Below are 13,523 nucleotides of genomic sequence, written 5' to 3'. Positions count from 1 at the left end.
GAGCAGGGTGCGCTACGCGTCGAGGGGCGGCTCAGGTCACGAGGAGACTGGCTTACCTAATCAGCCCTTGTTCGATTTTTTCGAGCCTTGCTTGTCGTCACAGTGCGCCCGCCCTCGTTTTCCAACTTCTTCCTCTCTCTCCTCTTTCAGAAACGAGACGACGCCGACGAGGAGGAAGGCAGGCCCACCATGACGACGGTGCAAAAGATCAAGGAGATCGAGGATGAGATCGCCAAGACGCAAAAGAACAAGGCCACGTCCTACCACTTGGGCCAGCTGCGGTCGAAGCTGGCCAAGCTCCAGCGCGAGCTCATCTCGCCCTCGACGTCGGGCGGTAGCGGGCCGGGACAGGGCTTCGATGTGGCACGGACGGGCATTGCGAGTGTAGGCTTCATTGGGTTTCCCAGTGTGGGAAAGAGTACATTGTGAGTGTCGCCTTGCCCGTTGTTGGAGAGCCAGTATGGAAGGGCTGAGAATTGGAGTCCTGTAGAATGTCGGGCTTGACAGGGACGACGTCCGAGGCGGCCGCATACGAGTTCACGACGCTCACGACGGTGCCCGGTACACTGGATATCCACGGCGCCAAGTTGCAGATTCTTGACTTGCCCGGTATCATTGAAGGCGCAAAGGACGGCAAGGGTCGAGGTCGGCAGGTGATTGCGGTGGCGCGAACATGCAACCTCATCTTTATGGTCCTCGACGTGTGCAAGCCGCTGGCCGACAAGGCCAAGCTGGAAAAGGAACTCGAGGGCGTGGGGATCCGGCTCAACAAGACGCCACCCAACATTGTCGTACGCAAGAAGGACAAGGGCGGCGTCACCGTGACCAACACGGTGCCGCTCAACAACATCGACAACGACGTCGTGCGGGCGGTGTGCAACGAGTACAAGATCTCGAATGCTGATGTGGCCTTCCGGTGCGATGCCACCGTCGAGGACCTCATCGACGTCATCGAGGGCAACCGCATCTACATTCCCTGCATCTACGTCCTCAACAAGATCGACGCAATTTCCATCGAAGAGCTGGACCTGCTGTACAAGATCCCCATGTCGGTGCCCATCAGCTCCAAGATGTGGCTCAACATCGACGAGCTGACGGAGAAGATGTGGGAGGAGCTGAGGCTCGTGCGCGTCTACACCAAGCCTCACAAGGCACCGCCGGACTACAGCCAGCCGGTGGTGCTGAGGCAGGGCAGGAGCTCGGTGCTCGACTTTGCCAACGCCATCCACAAGGATATTGCAAAGCAGTTCAAGATTGCCATGGTCTATGGTGCCTCGGCAAAGCACCCGCGAGGACAGCGTGTCGGCCTCGATCACGTCCTCATGGATGAAGGTGAGTCCTTCATGCACTTTTCTCATCGGCACGTGCTTACCATCCTCTCTCTCCTCTTGTCCAGACGTCGTCACTCTCTTCAAGCGCTGAAGCCTGTGTCTCTCGTCGCAAAATATATTTCGGCAGCATTTTCACATCTTCAATCTCCTGTTTGTTCCTTCCTCCGATCTGCGTGCTTTTTTGAGAGCACCATGTTTGAGTGCGCCCTGCCTGAGTGCATATCCCTGCCAACTCTTTCCACAAGACGGTTGATCCAACCTTCACGAAGATGTGTGAAGAATTGAGCGCAGGACGTGCTCGTGGTGATTGGCTCGACTTAGGGATAAAGTGTCTCTCTACATGTTTGGAAAGACGGCCAGGAAGGGGGAGGAGGAACATAAAAGATGGGTGTGGAGTGTCAGGGGAGCAGAAAGGAAATTTTAGATCTGTCAAGGGTGTTCCTTGAGACTCGAGAAAAGCACAGGGGCAGTCACTGAACGTTTGCCCTTCATCAGTTGTTGGGGCGCTGTATAGAGGTCTTTGACCGACATGATCCTGCTGACGTGCCTCATCCGCTTCAGAGTCTGCGAGGACAGAGTGCACATGCATTAGAAGAAGCATGTCTCCGGCGAAGCAAGAGGCAAGAAATGTGTAGATAAGACTGACCAGGTGGCTGAGGTCGAAACCTGTCTCCACGTTCTTTGCGTTATTGAGTGTTCCAGCGTCGACGGAGATGAGGGTGCAGGAGCCAAGCAGCACACCAGTCGTCGTTGTGCACATCGACTGAATGCATCTTGAGCATCCTTTACAGTTAGTCTGGGCGCTCGTAGTAGATAAAAGCCAGACACCCACCCCGTGTTGTAGGTGGAGAGGTAGTCGCGCCTACTGTCGAGCCGAAAGGGTTTCCTCGAGTAGGCCTCGTAAACGGCTTGCTTGCATGCCTGTAGTAGACTGATGTCAGTGCAGGCGTTCGTCTCTTTTTTTTTGTCGGCCTTGCTCACTTTGCCCCACGCCTTGGCGCCATTGTGATCGGGTGCGAAGTTTTTATAGCTTACGCCGCGGCCAGCTACGACGAAGACACTGTCATGAGGTGGTCAGCCTCGGCTCACTTAGGCAAGGGTAGACAAACAGGGTGTCTGCTACTCACACGCCAGAGTTCACATCGTTTCCTTCTATCTCGTGATCCTCGATTGTGTGCTGATCGACCTCGCCCTGCATCATATCCATGCTGAAGGGACAGCCGTGAGGGCAGTTGCTCCAGCGGTCGAAGACTGGACGATGGGCCTTTGTAGTACGACGCATCATCGAGTCGCCGCTGTTCCAGCTTTCGAGACGGTGGTCCTGATGAGGTCCGAGCTCCTCGGACGCCGAGACCGAAAAGGTGAGCATCGAAATGCAGAGCGAGAGCAGAAACACTGCACCAATCATGCTTGAGATGAGCCTATTGGCGACGGTGGACATGGTGGTGGGGGAGTTGTGAGCAAGCAGGAAGGGGAAGGATCCTATCTCAACGCCGCTTTATTCCTCGCACATGAGCTAGACGGAGTCTTTTCTTAACAGCGCTTCTCGTTTCTCAATTTAGGAGATGCGATGGAGCCGGTCATCTGTACAGTCTTTGCTTCACTGCCTTGTTGCATGCCATTTTGGACATGCCATTAGCCACGTAGAGACTCGTCGCAGAGTGATTTTTCCCTACTCACATCACTTGAACACAATAAGTATCTCACGGAAATCTGACCTTTGCCACAGTACACAGATTAGCAAGCAGGGCGACGACGCCGCCTAAGCCGCCTTTCGGCTTTTCCTCTGCCGAAAGCCAAGTCTAGATCATCACCGCTCAAGGCGTCGAGAGTGGGCGGAGGAGACAGGCAAAGAAGATGGCCGTCTTTATGCTTGGCGCCCTGCTTGCTCGTCTCCGAGTCCGCTGTTCTACCTCCCTCTCCCTACGTCACTCAACCACGACAGCAAAGAATTACGGTGAAAAAAGCATTGCTCACTGTGCGCAGACAGCAACGAAGGTGGACGCGCAAACATAGCTGGTCTGAGTGTTGGAGAATGGGTCTCTTGCGGCCGCAGCGAATGTGCCCTCCTGCTGATCAGGACAACCGTGGCCCGCAAGCCTTTGCAGGGTGGAACGAGGAATAAGCGGCATTCAAAAGCAAGAGATCACATTTAAAGGCGCGCAGCGGAGCATGAAAGCCATTCACGCACTTTGCCGTGACTCTGGAAAGCGGCGCGAGGACTTTGGCGGCTTTGTACAGTCCACTTGCCGGCGGAGAGAAGAAGGGGAACGAACAAGGAATCAGTCTGTCCTTCCATCTCCACCAGGGAACAACGTGTGGGCTGCTCGTCGTCGTGATCGTATAGTTGTCTCTTCCTTAACTTTCTGAAGAAGCAGCGACGGACTTGCGAATGCTCTGGGACGTCGTTACAGTGACCGTTCTGTGAACATTTGCCAGGACGGCTGCCCAGATGACATGAAGTTTGACAATGCTGCCGCTGATGTGTGCCCACTCTGCCCAGCAGAAGTCGGAAAAAGATGAAGGGCAAAATGAAACGGCTCATTTCGATCAAGGACATCAACACGGCCGCTGCTCGACGAGCAGCGTCCCAACTCGAGAGCTCAGACCCCCATGACGAGCGAGGCTCTCTCCCTCTGTGTTCTGAGCTACCCCAGTGCACATAAGGCGCCTCTTCACCTATCCTTGCGTGCTCACAGTCGCACGCTAGCCCGAATAAAATGTGCATTTCCACGCCCGTCTACAGAATAGAAAACAAGGGAGGCAAGAGTAGAGAAGGAAAGCTGCAGCTACTTGACGAGGTAGAGGGTGTCGAGGAAGCGGGCAGCCATCTCCTTGACGAGGCTGGGCCCCACGGCGCTGCTGGAGCCGAGGCCGTAGAGCATGGCCATGGACCCTTGGGCCTTGGCATTGCGGACGCGGGCCTCCTTGACGGCGGCCTTGAGGTCGCGGACAAAGTCGTCGACGACGGGCACGGTGAGGCGGGTGCAGGCGAGGTGGATGCCCGGCGGGTCGGTGGCGAGGCCGTTGAGGTGCCACCCTTTGGCCGACATCTTGTCGCCGACCTCGTAGATGTTGACGCTGCCTGCGCTCGAGAGGGCGACGACGCTGACGAGGGGTCGGCCCATGACGCGCAGCTTTGGGATCTCGTCGCGGACGGCGCGCTCGATGCGCCGCGCCGCGCCGACGATCTGGCGGCACGACTGCGTGTAGCCCTCGTCGCCCATGCGCATCATGGCGGCCCACGTGCCCGCGATGAGGGCGCCCGGGCGTGAACCAGCCATCGATGGGCTCGCATACACGCCGCCGGGCCAGTCGGGCTGGATGTAGTACTGGTGCCGGCGGAGGGCATTGGAGCGGTACATGACGATGCTGGAACCCTTGGGTGCGAAGCCGTACTTGTGCGTGTCGCACGAGATGCTGGTAACGCCGTCGACGCGGAAGTCAAACGGCTCCGAGGCCAGGCCGGCACGCTCGAGGTAGGGGACGAGGAAGGAGCCGAGGCAGCAGTCGACGTGGCAGAGGACGTTGCGGCGGCGGGCGAGGCTGGCAATGGCAGGGATGTCGTCGATGATGCCCTCGCCAAAGCTGGGCGCGCTGCCGACGACGAGGACAGTGTTTGGGTTCATGGCCCGGCGCATGCTCTCGACCTTGACCTTGCGCGTGACACGGTCGACGTCGATGTGGATGACACGGATGCCAAAGTAGGCGCCGGCCTTGTCAAAGGCGGCGTGCGCACTCGTCGAGACGACCATCTCGGGCTCGGTGATGCCCTTGGTAGCGCGGCCCCACTCGCGGGCCGTCTTGCAGGCCATCAGGATCGACTCGGTGCCGCCCGAGGTGGTGGTGCCCGCGGCCGAGTCGGGTGCGTTGTAGAGGCGGAGGACCATCGAGACGACCTCGGCCTCCATCTTGCGCACGCCGGGAAACACATCGGGGTGGAGCGGGTTCGAGACGAGAAACATCTTGACGGCCTCGGCCAGCACGTCGCTCATCTCGCTCCCGCCGTGGTAGACGGCGCCGCTGATCTTGCCGCCCTGCCAGACGCGCTGGCCGTCGCGCTGCTCCCAGGGTGCTGAGCCAGTGCCGCCGCCTGCAACTGCAACTGCACCTGCCCCTGTCGCTGAGGCTGCAGCTGAGCCAGACCCAGACCCAGACCCAGACCCAGCCTCGAGCATCTGCAGCTTGCGGAGCTCCTCCATGAGCCAGTCGATGTCGCGGCCATAGGCCGGCAGCGCGCGGTTGGTGCCAATGTGCTCGCTCGCAGGCACCAGCTTCGTCTCGAGCTCGGCCGTCGCTGCATCGAGCTCGCGCGCCACCTTGCGCTTCGCCGCGGGGATCCGCAGGAGGAGCGTGAGGAGGCGCTGTGCCGCATGCCTCGTTTCAGCAAGGATCATGAGCGGCGCCACGGGAGATGCAGGCTCACCTTGGAAAAGGCGTGGTACAGCTGGTAGAGGCTCGTGGTGACGCCGTACGCGCGAATGTGCCGCCAGAGCCGGAGCGCATAGCGGTAGACGACGACGTAGAAGACGAGCGTGCGGGCTGTGTAGGGCCGTGTGAGCTGACTGCAACTTGAGAGAGCGAGAGCGAGAGAGAGAGAGAGCAACGCCTCACGCACCATTGTCAATCGTCAGGACCTGGGCCGCGAGGAGCGACACGAGGCCGTAGCCGCCCGGCCTGCCTGCGCCCGGCTTGCCCGCCGGCGTGACGGGGGCGCTCCTGGCCGCCGCCGACTGGCTCGAGGTGGGCGGCATCTTCTGAGTCTCACTTGCAGCAGCAGCAGAAGACGAAGGAAGAACAAGAAGAGGCCGTGGGTGCAAGAGAGCGCAGCCCACCAGCTGCCCTAATTTAGTCTCGGGTCGGAAAAGGCGCGCGCGCTCGCTGCCACTTTCCCCGCCGCCCTGCTTTCACACAGCAACAGCGCTCAGCGTTGAGCCTGGCGAATATATTATGGGTTCGAGCTACGATTCATGACTGCACGCTGTCGGGGCCTGCAGCAGAGCCTGTCTGGGAGTCTGCTTTGCAAAGAGACCGCGGGAGTGAGAGAAGCGGGGGAGTTGCGATGGCGACGCGCTCGGCCGAAAGCAGCAGCGCTCACGGACCCCCGTCTCCAAAAATCCCGATTGAGGCTCCACAAGCCAAATTTTTATTTTTTTCTTCTTCCTCGAAATATTAGAAGGAAAGAAGGGACTGACAAGGGGACCAGAAGCCATGGCGCCGAAGAAGAGGGTGCCACAGGGGGAGCAGCTGTTTCGCGAGGACACGTCTGCGTCGCCCGAGCCTGCTGCCGAGGTGGCTGCGATGGCGGAAGATCACGAAGCAGAGAGCGAGGCAGGACCGAGCAGCAGTGCCGCGGCGACGACGGTGACGACGGTGGTGCTCGAGGAGGAGGGCGAGGGCGATGTGGAGATGGCCGACGGGCGCATGAGACCCGAGGGGAGCGACGGGCTGCCGCCGCGGACACCACCGTCGCCATCTGCGCGAGCACGGGCGGCCGAGGCCGAGGCCAAGCGCGAAGACGGTGGTTCGAGGTCATCACTTGGCCTCGGAGAAGCGGGCGACGATGAGACCAGCAATGGCGACGGCAGCGACAACGAATTGCTGGCATCGCTGCCCGTCTACCTGAGTGACTCGCTGCCGGCGACGAGCACGCTGCACGTGTTCCAGTACCCGACGTACCCGCGGGGCAGGCCGCTGCCGGTGCCTGAGGGCGCGCGGTCGCGAGGGCTCGCCGAGAGCGTGCGCTGGAAGGCACGGAGCAACCACGTCGAGGTCGAGCTGCCGCTGGACATGCGGCCTGCCGTCTACAACCTCGACCGGGGCACCGACATGGCCAAGGGCGCCAGTCCCGACGAGGACGGCAGCAGCGGCGGCGGCGGCGATGCGCTCGATGGTGCTGGAGGAGGAGGAGCACGCGGCACAGCGAGAAGGCCAAGGGTGAAGCGTGAGGGAGGCATCGGCGCAGGTCCTGCAGGCACCATCACGGGCGAGAAGCGGCTCGAGCGGACGCGGCTCAAGAGCAGCCTGGTGCCCAACCAGACCAACTACCTCGTGGGCGTCGTGCGCGACAAGGCGCTCCACCTCACGCCCCTCCACTCTGTCCTCCAGCTCCGGCCCTCGATGCACTACCTCGACGGCCTCGACGAGCTGTCCGAGGCCGAGAAGCGCCGTGGTGGCGCCGAGACAGACGACGGCGGCGACGGTGACGAGGGCCCCGCAGCGGCAGCGGCTGCTGCTGCTGCTGCTGCTGCGGCGCCTGCACGAAAGGCGCAGAACATCAACGTCAGCATCCGTGCCAGCGGCCAGGACGGCGCCGGACGGGGCGGCCATCCGGGCAGCGGCGGCGGTGGCGGCGGCGGCGGGCCCATGGACTCGCGCGACGTCCTCATGGCGGCCCAGCGCGAGGCAGAGGGCGAGAAGTGGGTCGAGCTCGAGTGGAGCAACGAGGTGGGTTGATTCTCACACTGCGGCAATGAATGCTACTGCCATGCTAATCATAGTCATTCTCTGGCAGTCCGACATCGGCGCACGAAAGGCCCTCGACGGGCAGATGTTTGCGTCGTCGAAGCGGTCGCTCACGTGCCTCACACGGCCGCGCCAGTTTCTCGAGTGTTGAGTGTGCGCATACATTGCAGCAGAAATACATGGCATGAGACACAAGTGGTTGTCGATGAGTGAATAAGATGGCATGAGCTGCTGCAGGAAGCGGGCTGCTACGGGAAGCGGGCTGCTACGGGAAGCGAGCTGCTACGGGAAGCGAGCCGCTACAGGAAGCGCGAGCGGCCGCCGCCAAAGCGGCCCGAGAGGGCACTGGCGTCTGCGAGGGCGCGCTGGCGCTCCTTTTCGCCCATGAGGCGGCTGCCCACCTTCATGGCTGCGTCGCGGTCCCAGACCATCATCGGGGCGCGGCCCTCCTGCTCCTGCCTCTTGTCCTTTTCCCGCATCTTTTCCTCGTCGGTCTTCTTGCGCGTGCTGTCCTCGCTTCTGTCCTCCTTTCTGCCCTCCTTCCTCTCTGCGTCGCGCTTCTCGCGTCGCCGCCGCTTCTCTCGCCGTCGCTCGCCGTCGTCGTCGTCCTTGTCCTTGTCGCGCTCTCGCTCCTCCCGTCGCCGCCTGCGTTCCCGCCGCCATCGCTCCTCATCCTCGTCCTCCTCGTCTCGTCTTCTTCGCTCCTTTTCCCGCCTCCTCTCTCGCCGCCGCCGCTCCTCTCGCTCGTCGTCGCTGTCTGGGGAGCGCCTCTTTCCGTCGCTCCTTCTTCCGTCGCTCCTCCTTCCGTCGCTCTTCCTTGCATCACTTCTCCTCCCGCTACTGCTTGGCGAGTGCCTTCTCCCGCTGCTTTCAGGCGAGCGAGAGCGGCGGTCCCTTCTCGCGCTCCGCCTCTCCTCGTCGGCGTTCACCTCGCCGTCTGGAGAGCGGCCCCGGTCTTTGGTCGCACCGCCGACCTTGCCCCTGAGCTCGTCGCGGCGCTTCTGGCGGTGCTGCTCCAGCAGCGAGGGCCCGCGCTGCTCTGCGTGCTCTGCCACGCGCCGTGCGAGCTCCTCGTCGCGCTCTCGCAGCCGCTGTCGCTCTGCGCGCTCCTCGTCGTCGATGTTATCTTCTTCGTCGTCGTCCTCCTCGCCGGGGCCCTTTCCCTTTGACCGCACGCCCATCTCCTCGTCGAGCAGCCGCTGCTCCCGCTCGGCCGGCGTCTCGGTCCAGAGCGTCGCGTCGGTGCTGCCACTTGCGCCACCGCCGCCGCCGCGCCGCTGCACGCGCGCCGACGAGGCCGAGGCCTGGGAGAAGCCGCGGCCCTTGAGGGCGGCCATCGGGTCCGCGCTCCGCAGCAGCTGCTCGTTGAGCGGCCGCGCCGTCGGCGGCACCACCATCCAGTCGGGCCGCTTTCCATTCGGCTGTCCCGCGTTTGCTGAAGACGAAGACGACGACGACGACTGGGCACCGTCGCGGATCCGCTTCTCGCGCTCGAGAAAGTCGATGGCGGCCTTGCTCAGCGCCGGCGCATCGGCGTCTCCTGCCTCCTGCTCAACGCCAGGCCCAGACCCGGGCATCGTGGGGCCCAGCACGCGCCGCGGTGGTGCGCCCGTCTGCGACGGCGACGGCGACGGCGACATCGTGGCGATCGATGGGTTTCTGTCTTTTGACAGGTGCTGGTTGGATTCAACAGTCGCGTCTGGCTTGGACAAAGTGCGATTGAAAAAGAAGAGAAAGAAGAAGAAGCAGCAGCAAGCGGGTGGAGGGCGCCTTTGCAGACGCACGTTTATTTCTCGTCGTCGTCGTCCACCACTGCACGACTTGCTCGCCCTTTTCTTTCTCTTCAAAGCATCAAATTGCGCGCCCCGGATGTCGAGCAGCAGCCACGCGGGAGAGGCGCTGCCGTCGTCGATTGCGGCGCGCGCCTCGCTGGGCGAGATGCCGTCGATGGATGCGCGCTGCACGCCCGCAAAGCACCGCTACGACGCCTGCTTCAATGCCTGGTTCGAAGAGTACCTCGGCCTCGGCCCCGCTTCTTCGTCGTCGGCGGCGGCTGCAGCGACGGCAACTAAAGCCAAGGCCCGGTCTGGCTTCTTTGGCAGCTTGTCCGACTCGAGCAGCGGCGGCGGCGGCGGCAAGGATGACGCCTCCAGGGCCACCCTGCGTCAGCGGCTCGAGGGTCAGTGCGGCCCGCTCTGGAAAGAGTACCAGGCCTGCATCGAGGTGTGTCTTGACTACTCGCTGACAGGCTAGAAAGGAAAGGAAAGAAGACACTGACGCAACGACCTACAGCGCGCCGTCAAGGAAAAGAACCTCGGCGGGCTCATCGACGAGGCGCGCATGCACAACCCCTTTCCCTTTCCCCAGCACCGCGACCGGTCCAAGCCCGACAGCCCGCCGTTTCCCTTTCCCTCGGGGTCTCCGGAGAGCAGATGAACAATCCCGACCGCACGATGGAAAATAAAATAATATTATCACAAGGGACATCTTTGTCTTCTGAGTGAGAGTGAATTGGAGTCACCGCGGCCGCCGCCGCTCAAAGGCAAAGGACCAGAGCGGCGAGGCGCGCGCGTAGTGGGCGCGCGAGGAGGCTGCGCCAATGTGCTGGACCAGCGGCGGGTGCGTCGCCAGCTTGGCGAGCCCGCGCGCGGCGAGGTGGGCATCGAGGCTGATGTCGTACGGCCGCTCGCCGGCGTGGGCGACGAGGTGGCGTGCCAGCTCGTCGACGAGGGCGGTGGGGTAGACGATGGCCTGGGTGCAGCAGCCGCGGGTGTTCATCGTCGACAGGCCGCGCGCGACGGGGAACACGTGGTTGCGCCCTGCCAGGACGAGGAGCACGAGCTGGGCAGCGACAAAGACGCAGACGACGGCCGTGGTGGCCAAGCGCGCCCGGAGCACCACGCGCAGCACCAAGGCCACGGCGGCCGTGAGACTGGCAATGCTGGCGACGAGCGGCCCCACCTCGGTGTCCTCCCAGCCAAAGTACTTTTCTGCATAGAAGAGGCGCATGTGGCCCCACGACCCGGCGGGCCACTGGTGCGCCTGCGCGAGGTAGGCGCGCAGCTCGGCGTGCCACGACGACGCGAGCACGGTGTCGTCTTCGAGCACGAGGCAGTGGCTGGCCCGTGCTGCTGCTGCCGCGCGACCACACGCCAGCAGCGCCATGGCGTAGTCGAGCGTCGCCTTTTGGTGCCAGGCCGACGTCTTGGGTGGTGTTGTTGGTGCATCGGCAGGCATCGGGCTCACGTGCAGCGGGGGCAGTGACGATGGCGACCACTCTTCGGAAGACGGCAGCCGGCGCACAGTCAGCTCGTCCGCCGTGCGCCGCAGCCAGTCGGCATGAAAGAGCGGGTGCGTCTCGGGGTCGGCATCGCCAAAGACGACGTTGATAAAGAGGTGCCTGCGTGCGTCGGCGTCGATGGCCTCGAGCAGCGAGCCCAGGCTGGCGTCGAGGTACTGCTGCTGCTGCTGCAAGGCCGGCCGCGCGACGGTGAGCACGACGACGGCCAGGTCCGCCCTTGCGCCATCATTGTGTCGATCTGGGTCCAGCTTTTGTGAAGCTTCGAGCAGGTACTGCCGCCCTGCGCGGGCCCGCTCGTCAGAGTAGCCGGCCGCATACGTCGTCGCGTCGGGCCGGAAGAAGTGCGAGACGGGGTTGTGCCGGTCGTGCGACGAGGCAAAGAGGAAGCTGAGCGCGGTCACGCATGCGCAGACCAGCAGCAGCAGGCGCCACGACGGCGACGACCACGACGACGAGGCGACCGTCAGCGATCGCATCTCCTTCTTCCCTTCTTCGTTGCCACCCGTCTTTTCCGCGAACCCGATCGATGCGAGGCAGGCAGGCAGGCAGGCAGGCAGGCAGGCCGGCAGGCAGGCAGGCAGGTGACGGGAAATAAAAAAGGGGAAAAAGAGCTTAGATAAAGTTTGGTCGTCGCTATCTCTATTTTGGCTTTATTTATCGCGTCTGGACCCGCTTCGTCGGATCGCGCGCAGTCCGCTACTCTACGCGATAACCCTAACCCCCATTGCCCTTTACTGAAGGGCAGAAGGCAACAGCAGAACGCGCAGGGGGCAGGGTGCAAGGCAAAACCATGGTCGACCTGCTCGCCTTTCCGTTTGAGGTGCAGCGGGCGATCCTGGCGCACTGCCTCGACGTGCACGTCACTGCGCTTCTCCAGACGTGCACCCACATCCACGACGCCTGCCTCCCGCTTCTTTACACCGACATCCGCCTCACAACGCTCCGTGCGCTCGTCTGCTTTGTGCGGCCAACCTCGGGCGCACACCGCCATGCATCCAGCTGGACGCGGTCGTTTGCGCTCAACCTGCCCGGCGTGCCCGGCGGCCGCGTCCCGTCGCCCGTCGCACCTGCGTCTGCGCCTGCACCTGCGTCAGAGACCGGAGCAGGCGCGGATCCAGATACAGAAGCAAGCCCCCAGGACCGGCTCCTGCTCGCGGCCAAAGCCATGCTCCTCTGCCCGCTGGCCGAGGCCGTGTCGATTGAAATGTACGGCGTGCGCCACTCGCCCCTGCTGACCGACCCGACGGCCATCGATGCCGAGCGCACGACGTTCCAGCGCGCCCTTGCGACGCTGCCTCGCCTCCGCCGCTTCCGCTGGATCACGCCCGAGAGCGCACGCTTCGTGGGATTCAGCGTCGCCGTCGTTGACCAGGCTTTTGCGCCCCTCGTCGAGGGGCTCTACGACGCTGCAACGGGGCAGGAGCCGATACACGGTGACGGGCAAGGCGACGAGGGAGAGACAGAAGACGAGGACGAGAAAGGGGACGACGAGGAGGAGGAGGAGGAGGAAGAAGAAGAAGAAGAAGAGGAGTGGGACCTGCAGCAGGAAGAAGAAGAGGAGGCCGAGGAGGAGCGCCGCTTGCTACACGAGTCAGAGAACGGGCAGGGATCTCTGACTCCGTGGGCGCAGGTGGGGCCAGGCCAGGGCGAGCATCCGCTCGAGGACATCGAGCTGCACCACGTGCAGTTTGCCTCGGACCGAGGCAGGCGTCTGTTCAGTCTGCTGGGCAGTGCTGGGCCGCAGGGTCACCTGTTTTCGCGGCTGAGCAGCGTCACGGTGCGGAGCGCCATCAATGTCGCGCCTGCAGGCCCCGCCTTCCTTGCGCTTGTCTGGGAGCTGCGCAGGAGCCCGCACGTCGGCAGCAGCAGAGAGTGGCAGCGCGTTAATGGGAACGAGAGAGAAGAGGCCGAGGAAGCCAGGCCGAGGAGGATCCTGCTCGCCGACGCATTCATCTCGTCCATCTGGGGCGACCGTGTCACCACACAGTCGATCCGCGAGCAGGTAGAGGCAATCCTCGCATCTGCGTGCGATGGACCAACAAAGGCCGAGCCACCGAGCAGCAACAGCAGCAACCCCTACATCCGCGCCCTGGAGGAGAGCGTGGGGATAGCGGCAAGCCGGGATTTGAGGCTGCCTGCGCACATGGCCGCCCAGCTTCCCAAGCTGCGCGACTGGCAGCGGCAGGAGATCGTCCAGGGCGCCGTCGACCGCGTCGAGATCCTCACCATCGAAAAGGCCATCGCCGGGTCTGTCTCGTAGGGCACCACTGCTTTATCTTCATGTACTCCTTCTAATCCCTCTGTCAGCCCATATGTACTGTACTGTATATCCATCATTGATCGAAGCAACATTGTCACCGTGAGACTCTTGCTACCTAGGCGCGCACGCGCCACGTGCACGAAAAGAAAGTTGGAACATCGCCAGT

The 13,523-nt window shown here is 62.8% G+C and overlaps 8 protein-coding genes across 8 annotated transcripts; 4 read left to right on the top strand and 4 right to left on the bottom strand.

Moving 5' to 3' along the window:
• Positions 1-39: 39 nt before the first annotated feature.
• FA10DRAFT_265009 (developmentally regulated GTP binding protein 1) lies at positions 40-1,459 on the top strand. The gene is made up of 3 exons (XM_025520880.1): positions 40-425; positions 491-1,332; positions 1,397-1,459. The coding sequence occupies exons 1-3, from the start codon at positions 190-192 to the stop codon at positions 1,420-1,422; spliced, it is 1,104 nt and encodes a 367-aa protein (XP_025378328.1). The 5' UTR covers positions 40-189; the 3' UTR covers positions 1,423-1,459.
• A 301-nt stretch (positions 1,460-1,760) lies between these two features.
• On the bottom strand, positions 1,761-2,772 carry FA10DRAFT_284076 (hypothetical protein; the record flags this gene model as incomplete). The annotated part of the gene is made up of 5 exons (XM_025523888.1): positions 1,761-1,895; positions 1,978-2,104; positions 2,164-2,252; positions 2,313-2,391; positions 2,459-2,772. The coding sequence occupies 5 exons, from the start codon at positions 2,770-2,772 to the stop codon at positions 1,761-1,763; spliced, it is 744 nt and encodes a 247-aa protein (XP_025378327.1).
• Positions 2,773-4,120: 1,348 nt separating this feature from the next.
• Positions 4,121-6,085, bottom strand: FA10DRAFT_258568 (putative sphingosine-1-phosphate lyase; the record flags this gene model as incomplete). The annotated part of the gene is made up of 3 exons (XM_025519912.1): positions 4,121-5,695; positions 5,758-5,873; positions 5,950-6,085. 3 exons carry the CDS (start codon positions 6,083-6,085, stop codon positions 4,121-4,123), a joined length of 1,827 nt encoding a protein of 608 aa, XP_025378326.1.
• Positions 6,086-6,755: 670 nt separating this feature from the next.
• FA10DRAFT_227365 (hypothetical protein) lies at positions 6,756-7,947 on the top strand (the record flags this gene model as incomplete). The annotated part of the gene is made up of 2 exons (XM_025518711.1): positions 6,756-7,778; positions 7,846-7,947. 2 exons carry the CDS (start codon positions 6,756-6,758, stop codon positions 7,945-7,947), a joined length of 1,125 nt encoding a protein of 374 aa, XP_025378325.1.
• On the bottom strand, positions 7,907-9,450 carry FA10DRAFT_265007 (hypothetical protein). The gene is made up of 2 exons (XM_025520879.1): positions 9,176-9,450; positions 7,907-8,998 (listed from the first exon to the last, which is right to left on the bottom strand). The coding sequence occupies exons 1-2, from the start codon at positions 9,434-9,436 to the stop codon at positions 8,096-8,098; spliced, it is 1,164 nt and encodes a 387-aa protein (XP_025378324.1). The 5' UTR covers positions 9,437-9,450; the 3' UTR covers positions 7,907-8,095.
• A 137-nt stretch (positions 9,451-9,587) lies between these two features.
• Positions 9,588-10,313, top strand: FA10DRAFT_265006 (hypothetical protein). The gene is made up of 2 exons (XM_025520878.1): positions 9,588-10,019; positions 10,089-10,313. The coding sequence occupies exons 1-2, from the start codon at positions 9,666-9,668 to the stop codon at positions 10,230-10,232; spliced, it is 498 nt and encodes a 165-aa protein (XP_025378323.1). The 5' UTR covers positions 9,588-9,665; the 3' UTR covers positions 10,233-10,313.
• Positions 10,182-11,730, bottom strand: FA10DRAFT_60323 (hypothetical protein). Its single transcript, XM_025525601.1, has one exon. The coding sequence runs from the start codon at positions 11,571-11,573 to the stop codon at positions 10,314-10,316; it is 1,260 nt and encodes a 419-aa protein (XP_025378322.1). The 5' UTR covers positions 11,574-11,730; the 3' UTR covers positions 10,182-10,313.
• On the top strand, positions 11,731-13,516 carry FA10DRAFT_60296 (hypothetical protein). The gene has a single exon (XM_025525600.1). The coding sequence runs from the start codon at positions 11,888-11,890 to the stop codon at positions 13,355-13,357; it is 1,470 nt and encodes a 489-aa protein (XP_025378321.1). The 5' UTR covers positions 11,731-11,887; the 3' UTR covers positions 13,358-13,516.
• Positions 13,517-13,523: the final 7 nt, after the last annotated feature.

Source organism: Acaromyces ingoldii (genome assembly GCF_003144295.1).
Source record: "Acaromyces ingoldii strain MCA 4198 unplaced genomic scaffold FA10scaffold_2, whole genome shotgun sequence".
In the NCBI taxonomy this organism is placed as follows: Eukaryota; Fungi; Basidiomycota; class Exobasidiomycetes; order Exobasidiales; family Cryptobasidiaceae; genus Acaromyces; species Acaromyces ingoldii.
The sequence above is the reverse complement of the archived record's forward strand: the minus strand, read 5'-3'. Positions and strand labels throughout refer to the sequence as shown.